Raw genomic sequence first — 26,637 nt, forward strand, 5'->3', positions numbered from 1 at the left:
TGCTTTTAACAATGAACACACTTTCAGCATTTGCAAGAACGGCATCGCGTAGATCTTTAGTAAAATTGCAATCCACTTCTTGTAGTTTTGGTTTTATCAGGTGTTCTTCCGATTTGAAACCGGCGAGCACGCTAAAGTAAGTGGCTGCAAGTTTACACTTAACAATTCATCCACCTGACCCCGCCTAAAACTATTCTTTGTACATACGGTTGCTTTACAGCCCTCCTGGTTTTTATGTACAGGCCCTTAACTACAGAATTCACGTGGAAACTGTAGGGAATGGCCCTCGTCCCGTCGTCTTGCTCCCCGGCGCAATTGGTAGGTGTTCGCAGTCCAGTTTGTCGGGATGTCCTTGAAGATGTGATTGTTATGCAGTTGAAATTTACTGGGTCGCGTTTATTGTGCAATAGTTGGATAATGTTGGATTGCAGCTCGTGCTGATGGACGAAGCGCTTAACAGCGATAATTTAGTCTGAAAGTTCCTTGATTTGTTGGCTGATGGCTTCCTAACGAGACTTTTCCTACCCTTGTCTGCCCAGTCTGCTGTACAGTGTTATAAACTTTAGTTGCACCTGAATAACTGCGTCAGTAAATATTGCAGAATAAATACAAGTTTGAAGTTTTACACCTATCCGTTCTTCTTGATTCGCTAGCAAAAGTATTAGTGGCACGGGTTAGCGGGGAAAAAAGAAAAATGATTTCGTCATTGTCACGCAAGGCAATCGCATGTACAAGGGAGTATGCAACATTTGGTTCTCGAACATCTTCATCCCGTAAACTTTTACTGTGAATTAACATATTTGAGCCACGTTCAAATGCGCCTCGTTTAAGGAAAGTGTGCACATTTGTGAATAAGGAGAACGTTCTAGTCGGCATTGCTCAGGCAGTGGTGCATCAGACACTCAATTATATATTGCAATAATTTTACTTGCTGTAACACAGTAAAGAACCCCAAGTGTTCGAAATTTCCGGAGTCCTCCACTACACCGTCTCTCATAGCCCGAGTCGCTTTGGGACGTTAAGCCCTACAAACCAAGCCAAACATTATGTGAATTTTCTTGCTGGCCTCCCTGTGTTGAAATTTTGCACAAACTGCGCATATTATATGATGTTTCATATGTATATAGCAATACTTTTGGCATCAGTACTTGCCTGGTTTTATCAATCAAAAAAAAAAAAAAAATCTAGAAAGAAATGTGATGTTGCTTTCAAGCCCAGTCCTAAAAAGTATGTTGGCTGACCTATTTCTGTATATACTCTTTTGAAAACCACTCCAGGCTGTTGTGGGTTTCCTCCTGTCATAGGCAATGCCAGTATTCAGTTGGGTCTGTTTTCCTGAATTTTTTTTTTTTTTTTAGGACTGTAGAAAGTCTAAGTAGTGATGCCTAATAATTGAAAGCAAACAACAAAATACAATATCCATGTGCAATGCAAACACAAACCAATCAGCACTTCAATACATTTTTCTGAAGATTTTTAGTCAAATTTAGAGCTAATGGTGTGCATTTGAATGCCTTTGCAAATTTTTTTATCTTTAATGCTTCGGGCAATTTTTGTACACATGTGCATGGTGAAGTCACGTGGCCAAACTGCGGCTCGTGAGCTGCATGCTGCTCTCCTCGAGCCCAGGTTCGGCTCTAGACTCTCTGACATCCGTACACCCCTCTCCCCACCCCCATATCATTGAATTGCTGCAATCTACAACCACATCATTCGAGCCAAACTTTGTGCTTGCTTCACAAATGGCGCAGAAAAGTGCAGAGGCACAATGCGTAGTTATTGCATGAGTGGCATTCATTGTAGCCACTAGTTTTATTGAAAGGAATAAAAAGAATTTGCCACATACCCAATTTTACTGCGACTCATTGGCAAAAAAGTATTTTTTTATGTAGCTCTTTGCATATGCCTGTCTGGCCACTCCTTGCATATGCTTAATTAGTGCATATGGTAGAGGAACATGCACCCCCCACCCCTCTCCCATGACTTGCTCAGCTGTCCCTCGGAATGCTGACATCAATAGCAAGTGTAAATTGAAGTTGCTGTTTGCTGAGGAACGCCGCTACCTACAAAGATCAGCTGAGGGTTTGCAAGGGCCATTTTCCTTCTGAACTGTAATACCTGACCACTCAGATGGCTTTTTCTTTTTTGAGGACTGATCTTGCGACAATGGAAAAACCACTGTAACAGAAGTGGACAAAAGAATGGATAACATAAACGTTAAATTATGTTGTCCTTTCTTTCTAAAAGTTTGCAAGCGTAAGTAGCGGTTCATTTTTGCCACATGAGCAAGGCTAGTACTCGTGTCTGTGCATTATTCTGTGTAACCTGTGTTTTTCTGTTTGGAATTAGTGTGCAAACGAACCAGTGGTATTAACAACAGGTTTGCCCCTGAGCAGCACTATTGCTCTGCTGTAGTGCATTGGCAGCCAGTAACTCCCATGGAAATGTACTGTCGACAGCATAAGTTTATGGCATCCGTCTTTTTAGAAAAAAATTTAACTGTAGGTATGTCTCGCGTTGCAGTTTCATGTTATTGCTACCAGTGGATCGAGGATGTTAGCCGCCTTGTATCTTGAGATATTTCAGGTGTCTAGATTACGTGACTGTACTGAAATAAGTTTATTTTTTTCTGCGCACTCGCGTCCCATAAACTTTTGCTGTCAATAGTACATGATGATGATTTACGTTGAATTTTGCAATGACTATATGCTTAAAAGAAACATTCTCACTTCGGTTGTTGGGAGAAACACTGCTTAGTAGTTCCTGTTTTCATATGGGAAGCACAGATACCTCGTTTTATGCGGAAGAAGCCCCATCTGGTGGTTAGCAAAGGGCTGACATGCAACCATAAAACCTCTGTTTTGTCATCTGGTAGTATTTTATGGAGTCATGAGTGTAATTGTAAAACTGTGGGGCCTTGCACCTATTATTCATTTTGCTTCTTGTTCAGTCGAGTCTTTGTTGCATTTCATCGCAGCTTCAGTTCAACCGGCTGCATATATAATTATCTAATGGCAGTTCGGATGATGGCTCATGAATGTGGTCAGTAGCTGAGCATAGATTTCCGAGAGAGTAAGGATCCCTGCACAACTGTGATTATGAGAATAGTAACCTAAGCCTTGTGCAAGCTTGCTTTTGGAATTTTTTTGCAGTTAAGTTTCAATTAATTCAGATTGTGCCTTTGATATTGATTTACTGCCGAAAACGGTGGTCTTGTGGTCGCACTGGGCCAGCAAATGTTGGCCGTGAATATTCATGGCCATGCAAGGAGTAAAGTGTGGGAAATCAGGTATTTTTATGTTCTGGAGCACTGCGTATGTTTTCTTTCTCAATCCTTGTCGTTTTTTTTACACCACATTTTTTTTCTCCTTGAATTACATTCTCCTACTTTGTGTATGTCAGAAACAACATGCTCACTAAGGGGAGCTGTGTAATGAAAGGTACCAATGCAGATTGAAAAGACTAATGCACAGAGAGACCACTTAAATTTATTATTGTTACATTTAAGTGCAGGGTAGAGTGAACTCTCCACTGCCGCTTTAGTTCATTCTGATAAAATTTGCCTTCTGGGACAGCATTGCAGTATGTTGGCATAACGTTTCGAAGTTGCACTTGTGTTGTGACGAAAGAGATAGTGAAGGGCTCTGGAATAATTTTGACCAGCTGGGATTCTTTACTGCATGTAGAAATTAGCCTGTTATATACTTAGTGGCATGGGTAGAGGCATGGTAGAGGCATATTATTTTTCATTATTTTTGGATGGCCTCACCATACACTGTATGCAGACATTGTGCACCACATAAATGCACCTTTATGTCAGAATGTGGCTGCTGTGACTGAGATTCAATCTCGGAGCCTTGGGATTAGCAGCCATACATTATTGCCTTTCATGCACTGCAACAGGTGCAGTGACATTGCAGTTGTGCTGTTCAAGTTTAACTGAAGGAATAAAGTTTGTTGCTTGCCTACAAAACCAGGCTTCTTGGCAACAAGGCAACATTTATACATCTTGATTGTGAATATATTGGGGGACAGCATGGTAAGTTCATGCAGTTGGCAGATGCTTTTGATAATCCTTTGGATTTGACAGGGCCACAATGGAGTGTGGCCCTATCAAATCCAAAGGGTTGAAAAATAAGGAATTTTTGGAAGCATGCTGTCACTGAATGGCTACATTCAGTTACACATCCGGCAGTGAATTTTTGCTATAAGTGGCATCTAATGCCTTATCCAGTGTGCATGAGAGACCATAGTACAAAAGAGCCAAAACACTCAACTATTATTCGTTTATTGCATTACTAATTAAATAGTGTGGGGCCAGATTCTGTCTTTTTTCAAACAGAGTAACAAAGAAATGTGAGTGTATTTTAAGTGGGGAACAAACAGCAATCGCGAACTGCATACCATATGCAAGCATGTGTTCTCTGCTACTACCCTCCAACCTGTATGTACGCCCCCCCTTATGTAATGCCTTCGAGCCTTTAAGGGACAAATAAATGAAATAAATGAAATGTACTATTGCTCTCAATGTCTCGGCAAATAGCAGGAAGGTTTCTGAAACGTGTTTAAATACGTCATCAAGTGGCTGTATGATGCAAAAGCTATGACATCATAATCTCATGACAGAGAGCATGCTCAGATGACAAGCACACTATTGATTTGGATTGTGCCACAATCTTGGATACCAAGAAATCTATCTTCAAGATTGCTTCTGGAATCTTTTTGCATAGAGACCCTAACAGGATGAAGGGTAATCTCCCCAATATCTATGCACACTGACTTTGCTGTAAAGGATGCATTAAGAAGCAGCCCATTCTGTCCATTTTCATTGTAATCAAAGGGCTCATAGAGGTTCCCAAACGTCATGTTTTAAAAGCATTTTTTTTTTTACATTTTTTGGCGAGTGCATGTTTTTTCCTTCCGAAGTGGTATATACGGTTCATATGTATATGTGGCCTTCTTGCTGAACTTGAAAATGATCATTTGCATATTGTAAGGTTATTACTACAGTTTAAAGGGAAGGGGAATTGAACTTTGTGTACTGCTTACTGTAGAACTGCAAATAGTTCAGTGTTGTTGAGTGTTGCTTGCTGTACACTGCATAAGCAGCATGGAGATGAAAATTACTAAAAGCCAGAATGAGATAAAAAGATAATTTTGTTGAAAAAAATGTACATGTATATTGTCGAATCCCTTCACAGGACCCATGAGGTCACACGAGGAGGCCTTTGAGCAGTCTTCTCCATTTAGTAATGTACAGATGTTCCTTGTATTATACTTTTGTCCTGTCATTGCTCTCCTACAGGCTCAACACGCACTGACTTTCTGCCTCAGCTTGAAAAGCTGGACCGAAAACTATTCACAATAATTTCGTGGGACCCTCCTGGTTATGGCTTCAGTCGACCACCAGAGCGGAATTTTCCAGTTGATTTTTATCACAGAGATGCACGAGTGTTGGCCAAAGTCATGCAAGTAAGTCAATGGTTTACCAAGATACTTTGTTGGGCGAGTTGGTACTTATTCATTATTAATATAAACAGCGCTGTTTATATTAATAATGAATAAGTCAATGGTGGCTGGTGAATACTCTTAATTTACTTGATATTTTTAAGCCATTGCCTGGCAACTAGGAGAAGCTAATGTGGAATTAATTTTCTTCTATACTCCGTTTCATACATCAGGTGCAACGCAGCGAAAGCTACGCAAGTAGTCCGCAAGAAAAAAACAGGAGGCGTATCACTACGCTCTCGTTCTGTAGGCGAGTGGTTCCTGCCGAAACGGGCTCTATTCTGAGCATACACGTTTGCAATAACATGCTTCGCATGCTTAGACATCTTCACAGAGTGGATCTTATAGAAAAAATGCGCACCAAGGAACCATTTTCTCAAAAAGGGATGCGCAGCGCGGAGGGCACAGCCAGCGCCATCTGGTGGCACACTGGCAAGGTGGCGGGGCAGCAAAACGCGGCACGAACAAAAACGACATAAAAAAAAACACAAATTAGCCGAGTCCGACCTTTTCTCCCTAAAAAAGGTGCTTTTTATGAAGTTGATGGCAAATGTAAAATGTATTAAGCTTGCAGACAAAGCGACTATTATTTTCTCTCGTCAAGAGCAGGCACTATTTTTTATCGCGGATGCGGAGAGCGCAAACAAGCGCTGTAGCTTTGGTAGTGTTGCACTTGATGTATGAAACGGAGTATAGAAAAAAAAAAATCCCAGTACTGCAAAAAAATTGATCACAATAAGGATCAGCTCTTGCAGTTACAAAAATTGAGGAAATATGTTACGAGGTGCCTCAAAGTCCTTGTAACTCAACTATAGAGGAGCAAGATGACCATCAATGTATCACTCATCTATTTATTGTCAATGACAGAATAGTCGCCCAAAACTTTAGAGGAACACATAACAAAAAAAAAAATTCTAATTAGGATTAAAAACAAATTCTACAAAGTTTAGTACTTTGCACCTCATTAGCACAGGAAAGCAATGAAGTATTTGGCTACATTCATAAAGTTGAAGTAAAGAACGTAAGCAATATCAGGAGATTTGAATTGCCCAACTGCTTATCTTCAGGGACCCTATTTTGTGTGCACATAGTAAAACATTCTGGAAAACTTTTAACACATAATCATTAATAGGATCATGGTGCAAAAAAGTGTCCACAGAATGTGTCCTCGGAAAGTGTCTGTCTGCACCAACAAAATTGACCCTCTATACCCAGGAAACTTGATTTGACCATATTTGTGTCCAGCCTAATTCGAGTATGGTCATTGCAGTGGTGACCTTCAAATTTGGGGGGCCACCCCCAAAATTTGGCCTTCTGGACCTTGGAAGTTTGACTTTCTCAAATTTGACCAAAATTGGTATTTAATGACGAACTCCACTGGTTTATTGGAGCTTGGCGCCCGCATCGACACGATGCAACCTAAACTCCTACAGAGTGAATCAGCCTTGGTTGACCAGTGGAACATATTGAGTGCACAGAGGAAATAGTATGCTGAACCAGTTCCGGAAGTTGAGGTCACATGCTGACGCAAAACTTGTTGCGATTTATAAATAGATGAGACATGCCACTCTACGATTTGCGTTCACACACTGTTGCTGCTTTAGACGTTTGATAGACGCACTTGGATAAATGCATGCGAAAAAATGGCTGTGCCCAGCATCCTCTTCTGATATTTCTGAAACCTCTAAAAACAGCCCAAAAAATCCTGTAACCTGTGGAAGTGACAACATCGCTGACTAAATGTTTTGGCAAGATATGACTGTAGTCAGCAGAGCACTCTGCTGCGAAAGGAGTTGCTCCAAACAACCAGCAGAATAATGCACAACCTACTGGGGTCTACCAGTGGAATTTGAACTTGGCATCACGGAGCGTGAAAAGCTGCTCTGGGACGACAAATAGAAATTGCTGTAACCTAATTTGAGTATGGCTAGCTCAGTGGTGATTTCCAAATTTAGGTGGGCCAGTCCAATTTTGGCCCACCAAACCCTCGAAATTTGACATTGTCTGGATTTGACTTGTATTAGTACCCAGCCGAATGTGGCAAGGGCCGGTAAAGTGATGACTTCCAAATTTAGGTGGGCCACTCTCAAAATTTGGCATGCTTATGCATTCTCCACATGTGTGAGGCTGCGTGCACCCCTAGAAATTTCTTTCAATCAGTGGATGTACTGTACTCATCCTTATGAATCCTTATGCATGAACCAATGTTAGATGAGTATGGGGGTGATCGGATGCTGGAGAAATAGTGATGGAAAAAGAACAAATGTGGCTTCAGCCAAAGGTGTGTATTCTTTGGTTGAATAGTGTGGTTGGAATCTTGACACATGTCTTTAAGACTGCTGCTTTTAGTATGCCTTTGGTTACACACACACAAGTGCACTTGCACAGGTTTGGCCGTAATAGTACAGAGCATGCTTCAGTGATTATTCCCATTTCTTTCCCTACCTAATGAAAATTAGGAAGAACTTTATGCATATCTTAGCATATGCTGCTGATGTGCTCGCATATAAATTCAAGAAACCATCATACCTTCTCTGCCAAATATATAAGAAGATTTCAAACAACTATGTGTGTTTCGTAATATTTTGGCTGCACCTGTACATATATATATTTTTTTGCGTACATGCATGCAAATGCACGGATGTGTGCCACTATACTACAAAGGCTGCTGCTGTTTGGTTGTTCCAGCTTGTTGATGTAAAGGGAGCACTTATTTTCAAAATTAACTTCCTTCATTCGGGAAGATGCACTGGAGGCAAGAAAACTGCTAACAATGCTTTTAAAAAGACAGTTTAAACTCATATGCACAATGTATTTAGCAACAGCTAGGTTATGTCAATCGTTAGTGGTTGTGTAGTGGTATGCACCAGTGGCATCATACTTTCACCATGGGTGAGGGCCTCGTCCAGTGTCATGCGATTTTTGGTGCCAAAGTAAACTTTAAAATTCCTCGTTTAACTGTAAACATTATGCCTGATTCTGCAACTGTAAGATATTCTTTTTTCTTTTTGGAGTATATAATCTTGAAAAACATTCAGGTCACTTGTCATTTCTTTTAATATTGCAGAAACTGGGGCACAGACAGTACTCAGTCGTTGGCTGGAGTGATGGTGCTAACACAGGCATGATCTTGGCAGCGATTCAGCCTGATTGTGTCCAGAAGCTTGTTGCTTTTGGAGGTAATGCTTACATAACTGAAGAAGATGTTCAGCTGTTGGAAGGTAAGAATGATTTTCTTATTTTTTATTTCTGCTGTGCTTTCTTACTTGGTGGTTGTCAAGGGGGATTTGGGTTTTTATATGTAATGCAGAAATTACATATTTTCTTGCCTTCTTTGTTTATTCAGTGCACACTGTAGCAGTTCCACACCTGCACTTGACATCAAATGTCTGTGAACAGAGCAGTAAAAAAAAAACAATGAATTTTCCTAATCATATGCATCCTAATTATGCCAGGTGTACCGTGATTGCACTATATTAGAGCACAGGCTACATGCTGCAGTTTCTGGCTGCATGCCATGCCTGTGAAGAAATTTAGCTCTTTGACAGCTTGTGGTCATTGTAAACCATTGCCTCTAAGTGTTCGGTTAGGACCGATTTTTGTACCTTGTGTTTGCCTGCTTTGTGAGTGTGTTTTTTACCTCCTTGTGCGGTATTAAAGGAAGTACAGCAAGGAGCTATGATGGATGAAATATAACACTGAAGGTCTTATGTAAATTACCCTTCTTTAGAAATATACCAGGGAGACAAACTTGTATTAAATTGCTTTTTTTTCTTGTTACTGCATTGCAGCAATTTTAAACATTTTGTTAACGTAGCAAATAAATATGTGCTGATTAACATATCTGCTCTCAGTATAGTTCTTGTGCTGTTCTGTCTTATGCACTGCAAATAACCTGAAGTCTTGCTCTGAAAGTTTCATGCCTTTTCTACACATTTTCAAATTCCTACGATCTTTTTATGCTTTATACGCATTGTTTCTCCTTTTTAAGCACTAGAGCGGTGCAGGTTTCAATTGTTAGCTACATTTCATTTGTAACAGATAGCAACTGCTAGTGGGAATAGAGCAGCCAAGAAAGAAAGGCACACAAACAAAGATGCACAAAAGCCACATGAAGTGTGTCACACACCATGCCAGCTGTTGGAGGCTTACATGTGTGAGTACACATTCACCGGGCAGAGAGTCATAGGCATCTTTCAGCGCTCACTTAAACACGTACTATTAGAGAAATTAAGAGTGCAGAAGCAAAAAGGAAAAGTTTAAAGGGGCAGCAGCGTTTTTGATCATTTATATTGTACCATAGTGCAAATTTCTTTGAAAAATTCTTGTGGGCTTTCATACTTCAATGGCTTTGCAGGCTTCATGAAAAGTTTTTTGGGTCCTTTAATGATGCTTTTGTAACCTTCCAGGTTGAAATTTTTGACTGTATAAGTGTCTGCATTCAGCTATGCATTGTTTTTCTTTTACTTTATCAGATTTTTGTGAAAGATTCTGTGATGCAAATTTAGCTTGTACTTATGTACATACTTCTTTACATACTTCTTTACATAGTATGGCATGTGGTGATGTGTCAGGGCCTAGTAGGAGAAGCATAATTATAATATTTTATGTTTTAGTCAGCTTACAAAGTCAATATTTCGCACAAGCATGAATGACTTACAGTGACTACTATTAGCAGCATATACTCTGCAATTTGTTTATTTGACAATACTGTAAGCAGGATTTTTAGTGTCAAACTAGTGTGGGGATGTAAAATGTGTACATTACTTGAGAACGCAGCATAAAAAAAATCACGGTACACTAGTAACAATAGGTGTGGTTAGCAGTAAAACCTCGCTGATACGTTTTTGAGAAAAATGCTGGGAAAAACGTATCATCCAGGAAACAGAAAACGCCTAATATTAAAATAAATATTGCAGTAGTTTAGCTCTGGTTAAACCTGGTAAGCTCCGCAAGCAATACTGCAATGGTTGCGCTTAAGTGTCTAGAGGTACACGACGCGCTCGTCTAGCAGCGGCTTGCGCTCGTTGTTTTGCTAGCCGTTGCTCACGTTCTTCAGCTGTCTCTTGAGCCCGTTGCCGTTTTCTGGCTTCAGCGCATCGCCGATGCTTCTCCTTGTAAGACTGCATAGCAACTGATTTACCCTGACGCGAACTCCTATTTCTTTGTTTCCACTTTCACTCCTGTTAGCGATCGTCTTTTTATTAATGCGCAATTCCTTACCCTGGGCGGCGGCTGTCCGCCGCTTGGACTGTGAGTGGTGCGTCCCGACCGCCGCTTTGGCCCACGTGCCTGGATTTCGACGCGTGCATTCAACATCGGACCTTGCTCGCATTGCATGCGGTGAGAGAGTGCGATTCGAGAAACGCCAGGAGTGCGAAGTGTGTGAGAATGGGAGTGAGCGAGAATGGGAGTGAGCGGTGCATCAGCACGGAGAGCGGGCGCTTGAAAACTGTGTGTGAACGTGCGTGAGCTCTCCCCCCTTCCTCCCTTCCCTTACAGCGCGGTTCAAGTGTCGACGCAGCTGCGGCTCAAGGTCAAGCACGGCGTCCGCCGGGGATATGCGACGGCACGAAACCTGGCGCAGTATTGCTTACACAATAACAGTTAACTGCTGGATGAGGTACAAAGGCATTTGGAATTGAGACTTTCACTGCATAAAAATGTAGGCTAGCATTTATAGACATGAAGTATGCACAGCTCCTTTTTTAGCGTTCGCATAATTCAGTTTGTATTTGCGTTGTTCTGAGGGAAGAGGTTTAGCAACAGATCTGGTTTGCAGAAGGAGTGACGAGCAGAGATCGCTTCCTTGTTTTAGGATGCTTCGCCCCTTTACACGAGTGACACGTGTAGAAGCCATCGCAATGGCTTACAGTCGCCGCGCTTTTGCTCATGCTGCTTCTCCCAGATCCGGCCCTCTCGTATGCAAGCGAATAGGGTAAAAGCTCGTTGATTTGAACTTCGCGGGACCGGGAAAAGAAGTTTGAATTATCAGTTGACCTCGAAATAACTGCTCTTGTCAGTTATTTATATGTAGTTATATGCAAATATTTGCATTATGATACATTTACCAGATTTACTCGAATGAGCTCACCCCCCACTTTTGGCACTGAGAATTTGAAAAAAAAAAAGTAATAAAAAGGAAAAAAGCTTTCATTAGTGCGTCCCTCTGTTTCGCGCCGTCACCGTCCCATTCCACGGTGCATTTCTTGGCAGCGCAGTGCGCCAAGATGCTGCGCAGCCGTAACATCATGGTGGTTTACCTTTTCACTCTTGCTCTATCGAGAAAAAAAAAAAGGAGAACTTGGCAGAATGCCAGCGTTCGTCTGGTTGCGCAGGCCTCTTTTTCTCTTGATTGGTCTCGTTTGGAGTATGTGATAGTACAAACGCGCCTTTTGAAGCGAATGATGCTTATAGTCGGTGTCGTGATTGTGACTGACCGTGTGCTGTTTGATGACTTGCGGGTGGAAGGATAGATGACTGTCGCAAAGAAAAAAAAAAAACTTTTCCCGCGTAATTATTTGGTTTTTTGGAGACCCGTAGCACCCGTCCGACGTCATAGCCTTTCATGGACGTTGGCTGGGAGCGCGCCGACAAAAATACTTATCTGTATTTCCCAATTAACGAGGGTCAAATTAACGAGTATTTAGTAGCACACATCAGAGGTTGCGTGGAAGAGAAGTGCAGGCAGCCGCTGCCGCGGCCACCAACCCTTACCATCCGGCGCCGCCGGGCGCCGCACTGGTCATGGCGCCATTACGAACTAACAAGCTTTCACTGTAGTTGTGTTTATCAAATGGTTTTCATTCCTGCACCCCTAAAGCGGTATTTACATGGGAGAGCCTTTCGGGTAAGGGGTGCGGGGGCAACGCCGGCCGGCGGAACCCCTTCCCTTGCTCCCGCATTCACAAGGGTGACGAAGTACAAGAGGGGTGTCACTGTTGCCAGGCGACAGAGGCTGGGCGCGCGCCGAGGACAGCGGTGTCTGTGTTGGCTGCCTCGCTCCTTCGCCGCAGCCAATTTTGAACTCTGGTAGTGTGGATAGGGCGAAGAAGACACGAGGAAGCCGGATACAGGTTTACAATCAAGTAGCAAGGATATTTTATATATAATATCATATCAGTTCAATGTCAAAATAAGAGCATAGAGACAAGGTACGCATCAGAGCCACGACAGGAACAGACTAGAATGCATACCCTCACTCTTTTTTCCATTACTACTGGGTCCCTAGATGAGGAGTGCAGTTACTTCAAAAATGAAATGAAATCGAAGTATTTTATTTTACTTTGCTCAATACTACAACGCACGACAAAGATTAAAAGGTGCCAGCCGCTGCTTGAAAAACTCCTTGTATCTTTTCTTCACACAGCGACTGGGCTTGAGCATTCGCAGAGGTAGTATGAGATTTCTAGTTTTACACAAAAAGCAACGTATTAGAACAAAATAATTACATACCGCATATGTCAGTAGCATTTTACGAATCATAGGCACTCGACTTGGCAGGAAAAGAATGTTACATGAAACTTGCAGCAAAAAAAAAAGTTGAGTGTGAAACAAGATGAGAAAACGTCAAGAAAAACGTTGCATCAAAAAGTGAGGCATTACAGCTAATTATTTGGCATGTTTTTCTTTGGTCATGCCATGTTTCGCAAGAATGTTCAGTTGCTTCGGAAAGTTGCAGCACAATGATTGCATATAGTTAGTGGTGCGGCAGAGTGGCAAGACCAAAAGTTGTGGTCTTGCACTGGATAAGCAGGCGTGTACTAAATTAAATGGAGCATTTTAAGCATGCAGTCAATGTTACCAAAAGGGCAGTTTTATACATGCGTAAAAGTATCAGTGTATAAAGTCGCTTACCTGACGATGATAAGTTATGAAATATGCATCAGTGTGCACATGCAACGGCATGTTAGCAATAATTTGCGCTATGAGTTTTTGTGCGACAAATATTCTGACTATTATGTTTGGTTATTGCATTGCAGACGCAAAGGCTGTACGTGATAAATGGTTTAAAGGAAAATACGGTAGATTAGAATTTTTATTGTTGCTGGAAGACTGCTTGAGGCGACATTGGATGCCAGCTCTTTTATTTTAACTTACTACGAGCACTCTGTACTAATTATTTGTCCACAAACAGAGAGGGTAGCGTACGACCATCAACTTCACTATGATCGTCCACACAAACATGCTCGAAATTGCTTTATTGCACTCCGCATTACAACCGACATACCGACCGACGTAGTGGGTACTCTTCAGCCAGTGAAAATGGAAAAGAATGTTTCTTGGTACGTCACAATAAGCTCTGTCACAGCAAAGGAGCACCCCACCCCACCACAACCAGCTACAACAACGCGCTTCCCGCAGAGCGCAAACCGCGAAGTGGCTAGGAGAGCGAAGAAAAGGTCGCAGACACCCCTCCTCCCGGGGGAGGTTTTGTGTAAACCGACAAAAAGCCCCCCACCCCCGCGGGGCTCCCGGGAAACCGGTTCAGGTGTCCAAAGGCGGCTCGTTTTCACATCGTCGCAGTCCAGGGGGGTGGGTTTTTCCCTCGTGTGAATACCCCTTAAGGCACCACGATAGAAGCCACTGCGTTTCTCCTCATGAGGTCATGTTTTCCCGGGAATGGCCACGTCGCAAGTGGCTTTCTTTGATGCTTCGCCCCGTTGCACCAAGGTACTGCAGGAAAGCAACTGTGGTGGGTGACCGCCACTGATAGTTTTTCGTGTGCTGAGCGAACGTTAGCATATGTCCGGTAGATTGCAAAGCATATTATACGAGCACAGTTTGTCGAAATTTCTAACGTAGTAACAGGGAAATCATGTTATCCAGGAACATATTAACCGGGAGAAAAATTGTTTATCTCTATGGGAGAGATTCACTGCCCACGAGTTTGAACCTATGAAACAGAAAATCGTATGAATCGGGAACATATCAATGAGATTCCACTGTATATATACATGCAGCTACAATAGTAATAGTTAAGCAAATACACTGCTCATAAATTGCAGCAGTACAGCAAATAGGATGTCTCAAGAACATTTTAAGGGACCTTAAGAAGACAGCCAATTATTCAGACCGACACCTCAAGTGTACCTACGCTGATTTATTCACACGGTAGCCTGTTTCACTCTTTGATTATGTTGTAACAGGGTGCAAATGGCTTCACCTACTTTTCATGGTTAGTGGTAAACAACTGATGATGAAGCAGTTTAAGGTATCTGGCTTCCTTTTTTGTTGGTATGATCGTGGTACAAAGAGGGATGAAATTTTAAGAAGGAACATCGTGACAGTTGGATGGCAACTGAATGCCTACACAGATACGCATGTCACTTAAACTATTATGGCATATGCATTTTGAGTAGAGAAAACAAAAGGCTATACAGTTTAATTTTCAGTGGTGGAACTGGTGTGCCATTTGCATCAAAATGCACCTAATAGAAAATCCTGCTACCTGCTACATTTCTGCTTCAAAATAGAGTGATTGCTCAATTTTGTACCAAACCAGCACCAAAAGGTCATCGAAAAGCTTTGTATAGAGTTAAACCGAAGCCAGCACTTTTCAATGTTGGCTTTACATTCACTCCACGACTGTGTCACAGAAAGTAGAGGTATGGAAATATGTACTTGAAATTTCAAATAGTCTGTGAATAGTATCTGCTGTTTGATGGGAGTTGCGCCACACAGTTTTCATTCAAAGTTCTGAATAAATATCTAGAAATCATGGACGTTCTTTCTCCCCAGAACTTGTTCTCTAGTGCTTACTAGCTATACATGCCTATTCGCACAATCGGTGGATGGGTGTTAACCAGAAAAGGTGTTCCGGTCAGCTATCCTGCACTGGAGAAGAGAAATGAGGGGATTAAAGAAAGACAAGAAATTCTTGCATCAAGGCAGACAACTGAGCAAGTCTGTATGCATTCATCTTGAGATAACAAAGGTGTTACACACACGAACACAAGGAAGGGACACAGCGCTAACTCACAACTGAAAGTTTTTATTTGGAAGCTTCAATATATACGCACACCACCACCAATCCATAGCAGTCACATATTATCCCATGCGTGGGAAAACGTTACCATGCATTCATCGTTCGTGTATCTAAAAATATTACCTTCCGGAAAGGCTAATCAATGAATCACTAACACATGAATTTCCGTATTTTGATATGAAAAAACCCACTATCTCCCATGTTAACTGATATCAGTGACAAAACAGAGCACTCGTTCTCGAGAGGAACAGATAGCATACCTTCTTGCTTTGTGTTTGCTACAGTTTCGACACCAAATTGCTTGAAATATCACCTCTGTCGAGAGTATTGTCATGGCCCATAAGCCTCACAATCAAACACAGTCCACTCTTGCCCACATATCTCTTACCGCATGACAAAGTAATGTTGTGAACTACTACTGCCTTGCAATCAATGTGCGATGAAATGTGCTGAACACCACAACCTCCTCTTCTTTTGATTGAGCCGCACTTTGACCTTCTTTCATTCAGCGGACATAACCCTGACAGTATTTTTGTAGCAGAAAATATGGCTCAAACGCTACATCTGCTAGCGACTTTCTTAATCTCAGTGACAGTGAACGTACTGTATCGTGACAGGACTGCTGCATTTCCTTTGTCTTCTCGCTCCTGTTTTTGACCCAATGAGCAATTCTCTCACTTGCTCTGCTTACTACAGAACGTGGGCAGCCACTTTGCTCCAGTCTATTCACCTGATAATTAATGCTTTCTTTGGCCAAATGATGGCAGGACTTCGGTACAGCTGATTTTAGGCAGGAAACAGCTGTCCCATCCTTAGTAACCTTGAAGTGCGAGGACGCAAAAGTTAACCCCTTTCCCGACCGTGGGCGGTAAACCTAACCGTGATGGTTTGGCTTCTTCAACAGCCTCACATCAAGAGACTGCAATTGCTTTTGCTGAGAACCTTGTGCATGAACTTTGATCCCAGCCTGCTACCCTTAATAAGCTTCGATATGCCAATCACCTTACTTATGAAGTTTTCGCAGTTATTGAGAACAATTAGTCATCTACGTATCGGAAGGCCTTTCTTAATATTGGCCATGGTCTGTGATTGGCCATAACAATCTCTTTTTTTGTTCAGCAGGCAGGTGTTTGCATAGGGTCTAGGGTAGCTCCTGCTCTTAGCAGCATTTTCCTGAGCTCTGTGGGCAAAACAATAGCTCAGTGTTCGGAGGCCTGTGGATCCTCATTAGCATGCATGCACTTTACTTCTCCTATACCACCGATCTTAATTTTTGCCCCTACTATCCCAAACATGTTAATTCGCATATGCGCGTACACTACCGGAATATATCAAAGAAGGCCACCTGATGTAATCATAAAGCTCCACTTTAACCAAGCTGTATGAGTGTGCCTGAGTAACCTAGGGGAAGCATGTCCAAGGGCTCTGGAAGGCTGCATTGTGATCTTTTTGGTCACCCAGTTCTGACCTTGCACTTAATGGCTCGTTTCCCTTCTTGCACTTAAACGAGTGGTTTGGTGGACAAAAATTTCAAGATGATTGTGAACTCAAGTCTGCCATTGTCAGCTGGTTAAATTCCCCGCTGGCAAATGTTTAAGCAAAGGCATTAAAGGAGCTGGTGCAGCATTAGGAAAACTGTTTAGAAATGGGCGCAGATTATTTAGGAAAATGAAGCAGGTTTGTGGGAACTAAAGCTGTTGTGAAACACGTTTACTCATGAACATGCACACACGCACACACACACACACACACACACACATTATTTGTTATGACAAAATAGCCTTTACTTCTCAAATGTGCCTCATATTTTGAGGCATATTCAAGATCTTTCTTTCTCGATGACTACACCAGTTAGCTGAGTGGGATTTGTTTATATGTACTGTTCCTCATTCCCTCTTTCTCTTATAACTCAGTCGGTATTGTTATATTTAGCTATTATTGATAAATCAATGAAAACATTGAAAAAAAAAATGTGGTCTTACGTACCAGAATTGGATTGGATTGGTAAAACGTTTATTCAGGGCCTGCAGTAGAACGCGCGCGCGCTCCGGACAGGGCCTACGTCGTCCTCTGGGCACCGGCCGCGCGGCCTGGGTCCCCGCTCGCCGTGGCCGGCTCGCTGGTTCCCTGCTGGGCCAGCGCCTTGATGACCTGCTGGACGGCCCAGAGTTGTTCCTCTTGATTGTCGCTCCCTGCGGCTGCTTCCAGTCACGGCGGGATCCTCCCAGACTTAGCTTCTTCCTGGTACTTGCTACAATTTCACAGCATGTGTGCGAAGCCGGCCGTCTCCGTTCGGCAGACTCTGCTTTTGTCTGTCGGGTGCGTCTCGGGATACATTCTATGCATCAGCGACGGGCTGGGGAGTGAGCCCGTCTGTAGCTGTTTGAATAAAACGGCTTGCTCTTGGGGTGGAAGAGTTCTGCGAGCTAGGCGGAACACCTTGGTTATTTCGTTGTAGTCGGTCATTCGGTTTTTGGTGCTGAACCACAGCGGCCAGTCGACCAAGGCCCGCGCCTCGGCGTGTGCCGTCTTGTTGTGGTTGGTGTTGCGGTCTGACGCCTCGCACGCGTGCGCCGGGAACCACTTGATTCTCACTTGTCTGCTGCCATTGTCGTTCTTGGTTGCCTGCAGTATGCGCACAGCTTCTTTCGCTATCCTGCCTTTGGCGTAGTTTCTCACCGCCTGCCTCGAGTGATTACAGGAAAAAACATCTCGTAGATAAAGATCTACTGCATAGATATATGTGCCATTTCTCTTAAGTTTAGAGTCCAGAGGGCTTGCTTTTAGGCTGTTAACATCAGTCAGTATTAACAATGGCATTAACATTGGCAAAACCTTCTTCATGCACTACACTGATCTCAACATGTGCATCGCTGGGAATTTGGATCTTCCTCTTGCCATTTCTTGGAACTTCAGCAGTAATGCTAAGCAATAGGGGTGGTTATCAGGGGTCATGCATGAAGTTTTCAGCAACACGATTCTAAACAACCCCATCCAAGTGATCAACAAAACTGTGGATTGCATTGACATCTCGTCATGATATGTGAATATGACCAGCATGAATTACATATCGCACTTCAGCTCCAACGTGCCATTACTCACTGCCCTTGCCAGCAGCAGAACACATACATGAATAAAAGTAATTTCCTCAAAATTCATTGTTTTTGGCTACAAAACATGGATCAGCACACGTGCACTTCTTCAGTGGGGTTGTCTAGGCAGAGCATGGGCTACATCAGTACTTTTTTTCTACTTTCTAGTAGGGATGCAAAGCGGCTTACTTCAGTGAGCGGCTCAGAATGGCTGTGCTCACTGAAGTGAGACGGCTCATTTGAACGGCTCATCGGCTCACTGAAATCTGGGTCACGGAGAGAGAGAAAGCCAGTTCTGTCTCTCTCTTTCTAGTTAACTGATATCCACGCCCGTTCGACCACCCGAACCGTTCCGTCGCAGCCTGGTGTCTGAGTGCGACTTCTACACTTCTGTTAGCGGTGCAACAAAGCAACTGCTCTCCCGCCTTTCCTCATAAGAGTTGCAACCACTCTTGCTGGAGCACTATACCCCCCTTGCCTTCAACTTTGCGGCAGTTTTTCTTACAGCCTACAGCTCTCAGTCCCCTGGCTTCTCCCGTTGTTTTCTTTCTACATGGCGACAGGTTTCTTCCCCTGTACCCTAACTCAAACTTGTTCAGCCTTCCTGTTTTCGCCACCACATACACGCACTGACCATATTTCATTCATTCACTCATTCATTTTGTGTCTACTTCAAGCCGCATCACTCACCATTCGTGCTGCGAGGTGTGGTTTCAATTTTTCAAGGCATCTGTTTCCCATTTAGAGCACACGGCGTGACGACACGCTGCAGTCAATGCTGTTGGTGCGTGACCGAACTGGATATTGTTTCTGCTGGGCTGGGTGCGGAAGGGCTATGCGTTCGACATTCGTCTTGTTGTAAGGCAGCTTAAAAAAACTACACATAGCAGCACGGAAAGCATTCCAGTCGCGACAAGCAAAACAAAAGACGCACAAAACCGGTGACGACCACCTGAAGCATACACTCAGCATTGCCAGGTCGCCAGTGCAGGGCCTCGACACGGCAGCGAAGCGGTCGACCGCGCTCTGACCGATGGCGTGTGGAGGATCGTGCAGACAGCAGACATTTTTCTTTTTTTGTATGCTGGCTCGATCCAGCCCTGCCCACTGGAGTTGCTTTCTCGCATTGCTAATAGATGGCAATGAAGTTGAACCAAGCAGAAGAGCCAACTCTAGCAGAAAGGTTCCTGATGGCTCACTGAATGACGGCTCTCCAAAATAACCACCACACACGGTTCCTGACGACTCACTGAATGGGCGGTTCTCTAAAAGAACTGCCGCTCATGGTTCCTAATAGCTCACTGATTGACGGCTCTCCAAAAGAGCCCCTGCTCATTCTCGCTCTTTTAAGAGAGAGAGGGGGGGGGGGGGGAAGAGAGAGAGAGAGAGCAAATGCCTCTTTTGCACCTTGTTGCCGACGCCCATGGCAGGTTGTGGAGACCGAGCAGAATCTTGTGCCCCTAGGCTGGCCAGTGGCATCTGTGATAGGGTGACCCCTTGAGCCACATTGGCTGAAAGCTGCTAAGAATCAGCTGTGTTTAGGAAAACTTTCCAGTTTTTCTTTGGTATGTCTTGCTTGTATTGTACACGAATGGCTTTTGCATTTTGCCTCCTTCGAAACACACCCAGCTGAGTTGGCTGCATATTGATGGAGGCGAAACTCAAAAACTGAAAATGTGTCCGTGTGCTGTGCGATGTCAATGTACGTTAAAGATCCTCAGGTGGTCGAAATCTTTCAGGAGCCCTCCTCTACAGCAACCTCTTTCTTCTTCTTTCATTCCCACCTACCTCCCTGCCCTCACGGTGTGGTTCATGTGTCTATGAAAAAAGTGTGACAAATAGTGCGCCTCAGAAACTAAAACCAATGTTATTGCAAAAATGCGATTGAATACAACCTATAAAGAAATTGGCCGTGACTGCTTGCCACTTGGCTTTGAAATTAAGACTGTTGTGCATGGCTATAATAAAGGGTGGGAAAGCATGTAATATTCCATGCTTGTACTAATGTACAAGACAACTTGTTAGTGATATTGTGGCCTGTAGTTACCTATAAGCAACCAGTCACCAGCTTTATGGATAGGAATCGCCTCTGCACCCAACCAGCCTGCTGCTGCACATAGGGTAGCAGTTTGAAGTTGATTGGTAAAGGTAACCTGTAAAAAAAGGATATAGTACTATCTGTTTTGCATAGCACCTGAGGAATGCATTTCAAATATCAGGGCCTGGCGATATTTTGGTGTCGATGTGAGGCATTAAGTTCAGGATGTTATGTTCCATGATCACGTCTGGCATTGATAAGTTCAACTGGAGAACCGACTTGCACTTGTGTATTAAAAATTAGGATAAACATTAGTGTGAATTGAAAGAATTTGATATGTATAGTGCAGTCATCATCGATAAAACAGTCATCAATTGACTTTGAAAAGTAATGCCAAGATATGTGTTGCTGGTGAGCCATAAATTCTTTTAGTTGTATTGAAAAAAGTTTCTTGGGGATGTTAACTCTACTTTAAGGTTGCGCAATAGCTGACATATGCTAGCTATGCTCATTCTGTTCCTGTTCATTCTTTATATCTTCCTTTTCTGGTGAATAATGCTATGCATATTCCATTAATGCTTCATTTTCTTTGTTTTGGGAAACATTGTTTTCCTACTGTTTGACTGTTGCTTTCAATTTTTACAATTCTTTGTAACTGCCTAATAATAGCCAAAAAAGAAACACACATGAGCTGTCTAAAGGCAGTCTACAGTGCAAACATCATCTGTGTTGTAATCTTTTAAAGTCGCATGTGAAGTACTATTTATACCTTCAGAAACTGAGTTTTTAAAGTCGAGCTAAATCTAACGTTTTTAATAAGGGAGTAATTACTCATTGACATCCACACAAGTGCAGCCTACGGCTACAAAGGAAAGCTATACAGCTTTCTCGGAAACTTCATAGGTAAAGAAAAATTCGTCCTGGTCTGGGGATCGAACCCGAGACCACAGCCTTTTAGGGGCATTCGCTCTACCAACTGAGCTAACCAGGAGGGTCAGCAGATCAGATGGTAGGGCGAGAGTGAATTGGTCTATAACTCGAGGTCTGAATTATGTGTATTATGTGTATGATTTTAAATACTTTTTTCAAAGTTATCTTTGGCTTTCACATTCCCAGAAAAGATGGCAAGGTCTGCTGTTGAAAAAATTCTCCTTGAACTGAAACTGGATTTGTGAAAAAAATTGATAAGCTAAGTTGTGTCTTACAGGTTCTCACATGACATGTGCAGTTTCGCACTGCCTCACTCGTTAGTTGGGTTTGCACTCTTACAACTCAACTTTTTTTTCCTTCAGTTTTTCTGCATCTTTCAACAAAGATCAGATGGTTGATCTAGGCTGTAATGAACAAGAATAGCAGTGTGGACAAACTATGATGCCAGTGCACATACATCACGTAAAACTTACTGAACAAGGTGGTGCGACTGCAATCTCTAGCTCTTCTAGTAGTTACCTGATGTAGCACTTGTGTTTCTATACACTTGCATATTTTAACATGTAGTGGTGATATTCATACCCATGTGCATTTATATGTGCAGCTGGGTTGGTTGAATGGTATTAAATATATTTCTTGTTTGGCCACTGCACAAAAATACTTCTCAGTTGCCAGTTCACTGGCATCGACTAGAACTGAACTTTGATGACTGCTAGCACATTGTAATGTGTCTTGCATACATTTACTGGCACAAGCCTTATCTGTTCTACTTTTTAGTGAGCACATGTTTAGTGGACAGCGTAGCACAGCATCCAGTTCTGTGATTGGGCAAACTCGCCTTAACTAAATCTGTGCCAGGTTCGCAGGACACACAATATTGCCACTGCATGACACATAAATGCACAGCCTTGACAAGGCTTTTTAGATGTGATACATTTGCCTTGATCACCTCACGGCATTGCAGAAACTGGTGCTGTTCAAGATCTTTGTCTATGAGCTCCAGTTGTTAATTCTGCTTGTATAGTAATAAGGCCTACATATTTCACAAAAAATTTATTATAATAAGAGAGCTTTTGAAAATAAGTTGTACTGTCAATTAGAACCATTGTGTGTTCTGAGCAGTGCAGTTGTAGTAATATGTCTTTCTGTGAAATGTAGAAATGATTTGAAAATGTGAATTCCACTTACGAAAAACTCCTGTTTGTGAAAAATTTTGGCAATGTTAAATCATTAAAGCACTGGGATGCTGAATGTAGATACTCATCTTGAAGTGGTTTTATTTATAATGTGAGTCTAATGGGCACTGCAATACTCATTTTTGCAGGGCTTTTCAATTGTATGGTTGCATTTTGTTCACCTTTCAAGTTGATCTTGTACCATAGCTACACCCAGCCTTTATGTCATTATGCTGTTGCAGCCACAAGGAATACTGAAAAATGGAGCGAGAGGATGCGAGCCTCAATGGAAGCTTTGTATGGAGCTGAGCACTTTCGCCATCTTTGGTCCAGCTATTGCGACTTCTACCGGGATCTGCTGCAAAAGCATCGGGGTGAAGTCTGCAGTAATGAGCTTCCACACATACATTGTCCAACACTTATAATCCATGGAGGAAAAGACCCACTTGTACCATCACATCATCCATATTACTTGCTACAGCACATTGCAAAGGCCAAGTGAGTATGCGTGCTAGATTTGCTGTTCACTGTCACTGTGAATGTGGGTTATGTTCTGTATAGCATCACCATTGGTTAATTTCATTCTGCCTCATTACAAAAAAAAATAGAAGCACTGCACTATCAAATTGATGTGATGCAAAAACATTGCCCAGGATTATGAGTGCTTGAATTTTAGGAAGGGAGGCAAGAAGCTTATTAATTACTGCATATTAGCAGCACTGCTATGGTGAGAGAATGGATGGCATGCCTGCTGGTTCTATTTTCATTAAGGAGAGCCTAAATGAAAACACTTGGCCATTGGCATCCCTATTGAAACATTGACTGTGGCTTTACGTTGCCCCAACTTTGACGTGCGGCATGGCCGACATTGGGCCGAGGTCGTTATTTGTTATTGGCCATAGACCGGTTGACCTAGTCGACCCTGCGTTGGCTACGTGTAGGCCCGTTGGCGTGCGACTAAGTCAATTATGGCCCAGTCTTGGCTGCCGAAGTCAGGGTGTGGTCGGGAGAGGCTGTCTGTCTTGCACCAGCCAATCTATGCTGACTGACATAGGACCAGTGTAGTTTGCATGGTCTACATATTTATGTCCAAGATAGTACATGCTGAAGTCTTGACAGAAAGTGCAACAGAAATCGAGTACAATGAAGCATCCAGGTTGACATTAGAAAACAAGAACTGTTGTCAGCTTTTTAGCAAAAAGCTCGCATGTGTTTGTCTTATTGTTTCGTATGTTCAGCCTTGAAGGTTAAGCGAGTTGACCTACCCCTGCTAGCGAGTTAACGCGACCCGCTCCGCCACCTATTTTACTCAACCCGACTGAGTATACATGAACCCGGAAACTGGTTTTTTACTCGACAGGCTTACTTGACCCGATTCTGTCGGTTTCATGTATACAGGGCTATTGATGAATCGTTTCGTCTGATATTTCCACATAGTTTGCACGACTTATGGTTGGCTCTAAGTATTTGGCCAATCTCGTGGGCTGCCAACTATGGCTCAAATATGGACCATGTTTGGCTGCCTGAGCATTGTGTGTCTACTTCCCTGCCATGTGGATATAGTTGACTGAATGGCTTTGGCCAACTATTAATCAGCATAATTGCCAACCAACCAGGGCCTACATTTGGGCCTGCATTAGCTGGCCGAGAATACTGGCTGCCGAGCTTTGTCTAGTCGTTTATTGAAGGTCGTCAGACAATTTTGGTTGGGATGCTGCTCATTTTATCTTCCTGGCTGCTTTATCATCAGTGGTGCTGCTGAGAAAAATGCAGAAAATGTCGCTTAGTTATGTGCTACTCTTTGATTGCTTGGTTAAACTTCTTTGCATATCATAAATTGGCTGAATTTTTTGCTGCATTTACTTGCCATTGTTCTCAGTAAATGCAAAAAAAATGCAATAGAATAAATGTGCTTGGGAAAGTGAGTATATTGCAGATATTTTCCTTGTCTTGTAGCTTTTTTCTGCCATTTAACGAGCTAAGTGCATGCCATCTAGCCTAACTTTCTACTCTACTCGTTATTGTTCTTGTGCAGCCGTCATGACACTGACATGCAAAATGCACTTGTAGCCACCTTATGTCAGTCGTAAGAACTAGAAACTAGTAAGATCAGTTAGTGACTTTTTGTGGTCTTGCTTTCTTCATGAGCATGAATCTTACATTACATGGTTAAATGCCAGTGTAACTAAGGGAGGCAGAATCACATACACTATTAGTAGCTAATACCTTGTTTGCATTTTTTTAATAACAGTACTGTGTCCAGTAAAAAACCAGTAATGTTTAACGTTATATTCAGATGACAACAAATTTCTGAATGCTGTCATTAACAACGGAAAGGCGACTAGATACATTCATACTAGAGGAGTGACGACGTTGGGGCTTAATTAATGGAGGGGCATGGCACAGGTCACTTCTGGCAAAGTTCAACAGGATGGCCGCCTTTTGTGCACGCTCGCAACACCTGAGTACGAAAACCGAACTGTAGATTATGTTCCCAAATGCTGTACTCATGATTACATGTAGCTGGCTTAGCCCTGACATAGCCTTTTTACTGGACTTCAAGCCTTGTTATGGGCTAAAACGCTTACACCGTCGCAAGCTGCAGACGAAGAAACGAAACCAGTCCATTAGATGCCCCAGTGCACTGGCTGCAATGCATGCGATGTGGTCTCTAGCGGGTTGTTTTTAGGTGGCTGACAATAGGTGTTGCAAGTTCACAAGGTTTTGCTTTTTGCATGTCATTGGCCAGAACTCTAACACTGCCTTTTCTAGAAGGTAGCATCTCTGTTGTCTGTTTCTTCATTACTTTTACTGTGAATGCTTCTAAAGGTTTTTAATTAAGTGCAAAAGTACCATTCCAGCAATGTGCAACCCCTTGCTGTTGCTGTCATAGTAGTTGTACAAAGCTAGTGCAGGTTGCACTGGCTCATGGTTTTCTTGCTGAATGTAACATTTTCATTTAGGTTGCTACAAGGGATGGTATTTCCAGATTAATATTGATTGAGAAAAAGGAGGGGCATTTTCCAGTGTACTGTGGGCTCATAGATTCTATTACACCGTTATCTTAGTTCATGTAAAGCCTTTGACTGTGTCCAAAGCAAGTTTAGATACATTTGTCTTTATTTTACAACTGATAAATTCTTTTCTGCTTTATTTCTGGCCAATTCACTCAGAGGTATTCTCAGCGATTGCATTTTGAGGTCGAATTCAACTTTTGTGGTCAACCATTTGAATAGATTTTGTTCTCTACTCAGAAGGCACTAAACACATGAAAATTATCAGTGATTTGCCTGATTCCATTGCTCTTGCAGGTGAAAGTGTTCTTCTTGGCTGGCTGAGTCAGCTGACATTTGTTCTATGACCAGGTGCAATAGAAAGAGCAGTTATTAATTTTTAGCATGTGTGCAGGCAGTTACTGTTGCTGGAATGCATTACTGTACAATGTGGACCTCATGGGATCTGTAATATATAGGAGCTAAAAAATATTACAGATTTTGGTGTAGTGACAGAGGTCGCAGTGGAGACTGATTTTATGCATTTTATGTCACCAGTGCAATTATAGCTAGTATCTATGAATAAAATATGTTTTGCAATTGTTTTTGCAGATTATATGTGGTACCCGATGGCAAGCACAACCTTCATTTCAAATATGCTGACGAATTCAACAAAATTGTTACCGAGTTTCTAATCAGTTGACCAGCTGACTTTATGCTGTCAGAGCTGTTTTATGGGAAGTATCATTCTATGTGTTTTTAAATAATGGCATAAATGGCTTTTATTTTAGCGTAATACTAATATCTTCAATGACTTCCAGTCTGTTTGTGAAGATCCAAGTGCTGAAGCTTTAGGAAGGGGAGCATGAATGCTGGTGATATGAGAATAAAACTATGTTCATGGATGCAAGAA

General features: G+C 42.5%; 1 protein-coding gene across 1 annotated transcript; it reads left to right on the forward strand.

Annotated features, from left to right (window-relative positions):
* On the forward strand, nucleotides 1–26,637 carry LOC146205409 (serine hydrolase BPHL-like). Its single transcript, XM_084590067.1, has 6 exons — nucleotides 1–136; nucleotides 221–318; nucleotides 5,306–5,472; nucleotides 8,576–8,729; nucleotides 22,974–23,229; nucleotides 26,337–26,637. The coding sequence occupies exons 1-6, from the start codon at nucleotides 12–14 to the stop codon at nucleotides 26,425–26,427; spliced, it is 891 nt and encodes a 296-aa protein (XP_084446193.1). The 5' UTR covers nucleotides 1–11; the 3' UTR covers nucleotides 26,428–26,637.

The sequence above is a fragment of the Amblyomma maculatum genome, chromosome 1 (assembly GCF_055883805.1).
Source record: "Amblyomma maculatum isolate TAMU_Amacu chromosome 1, ASM5588380v1, whole genome shotgun sequence".
NCBI lineage: Eukaryota > Metazoa > Arthropoda > Arachnida > Ixodida > Ixodidae > Amblyomma > Amblyomma maculatum.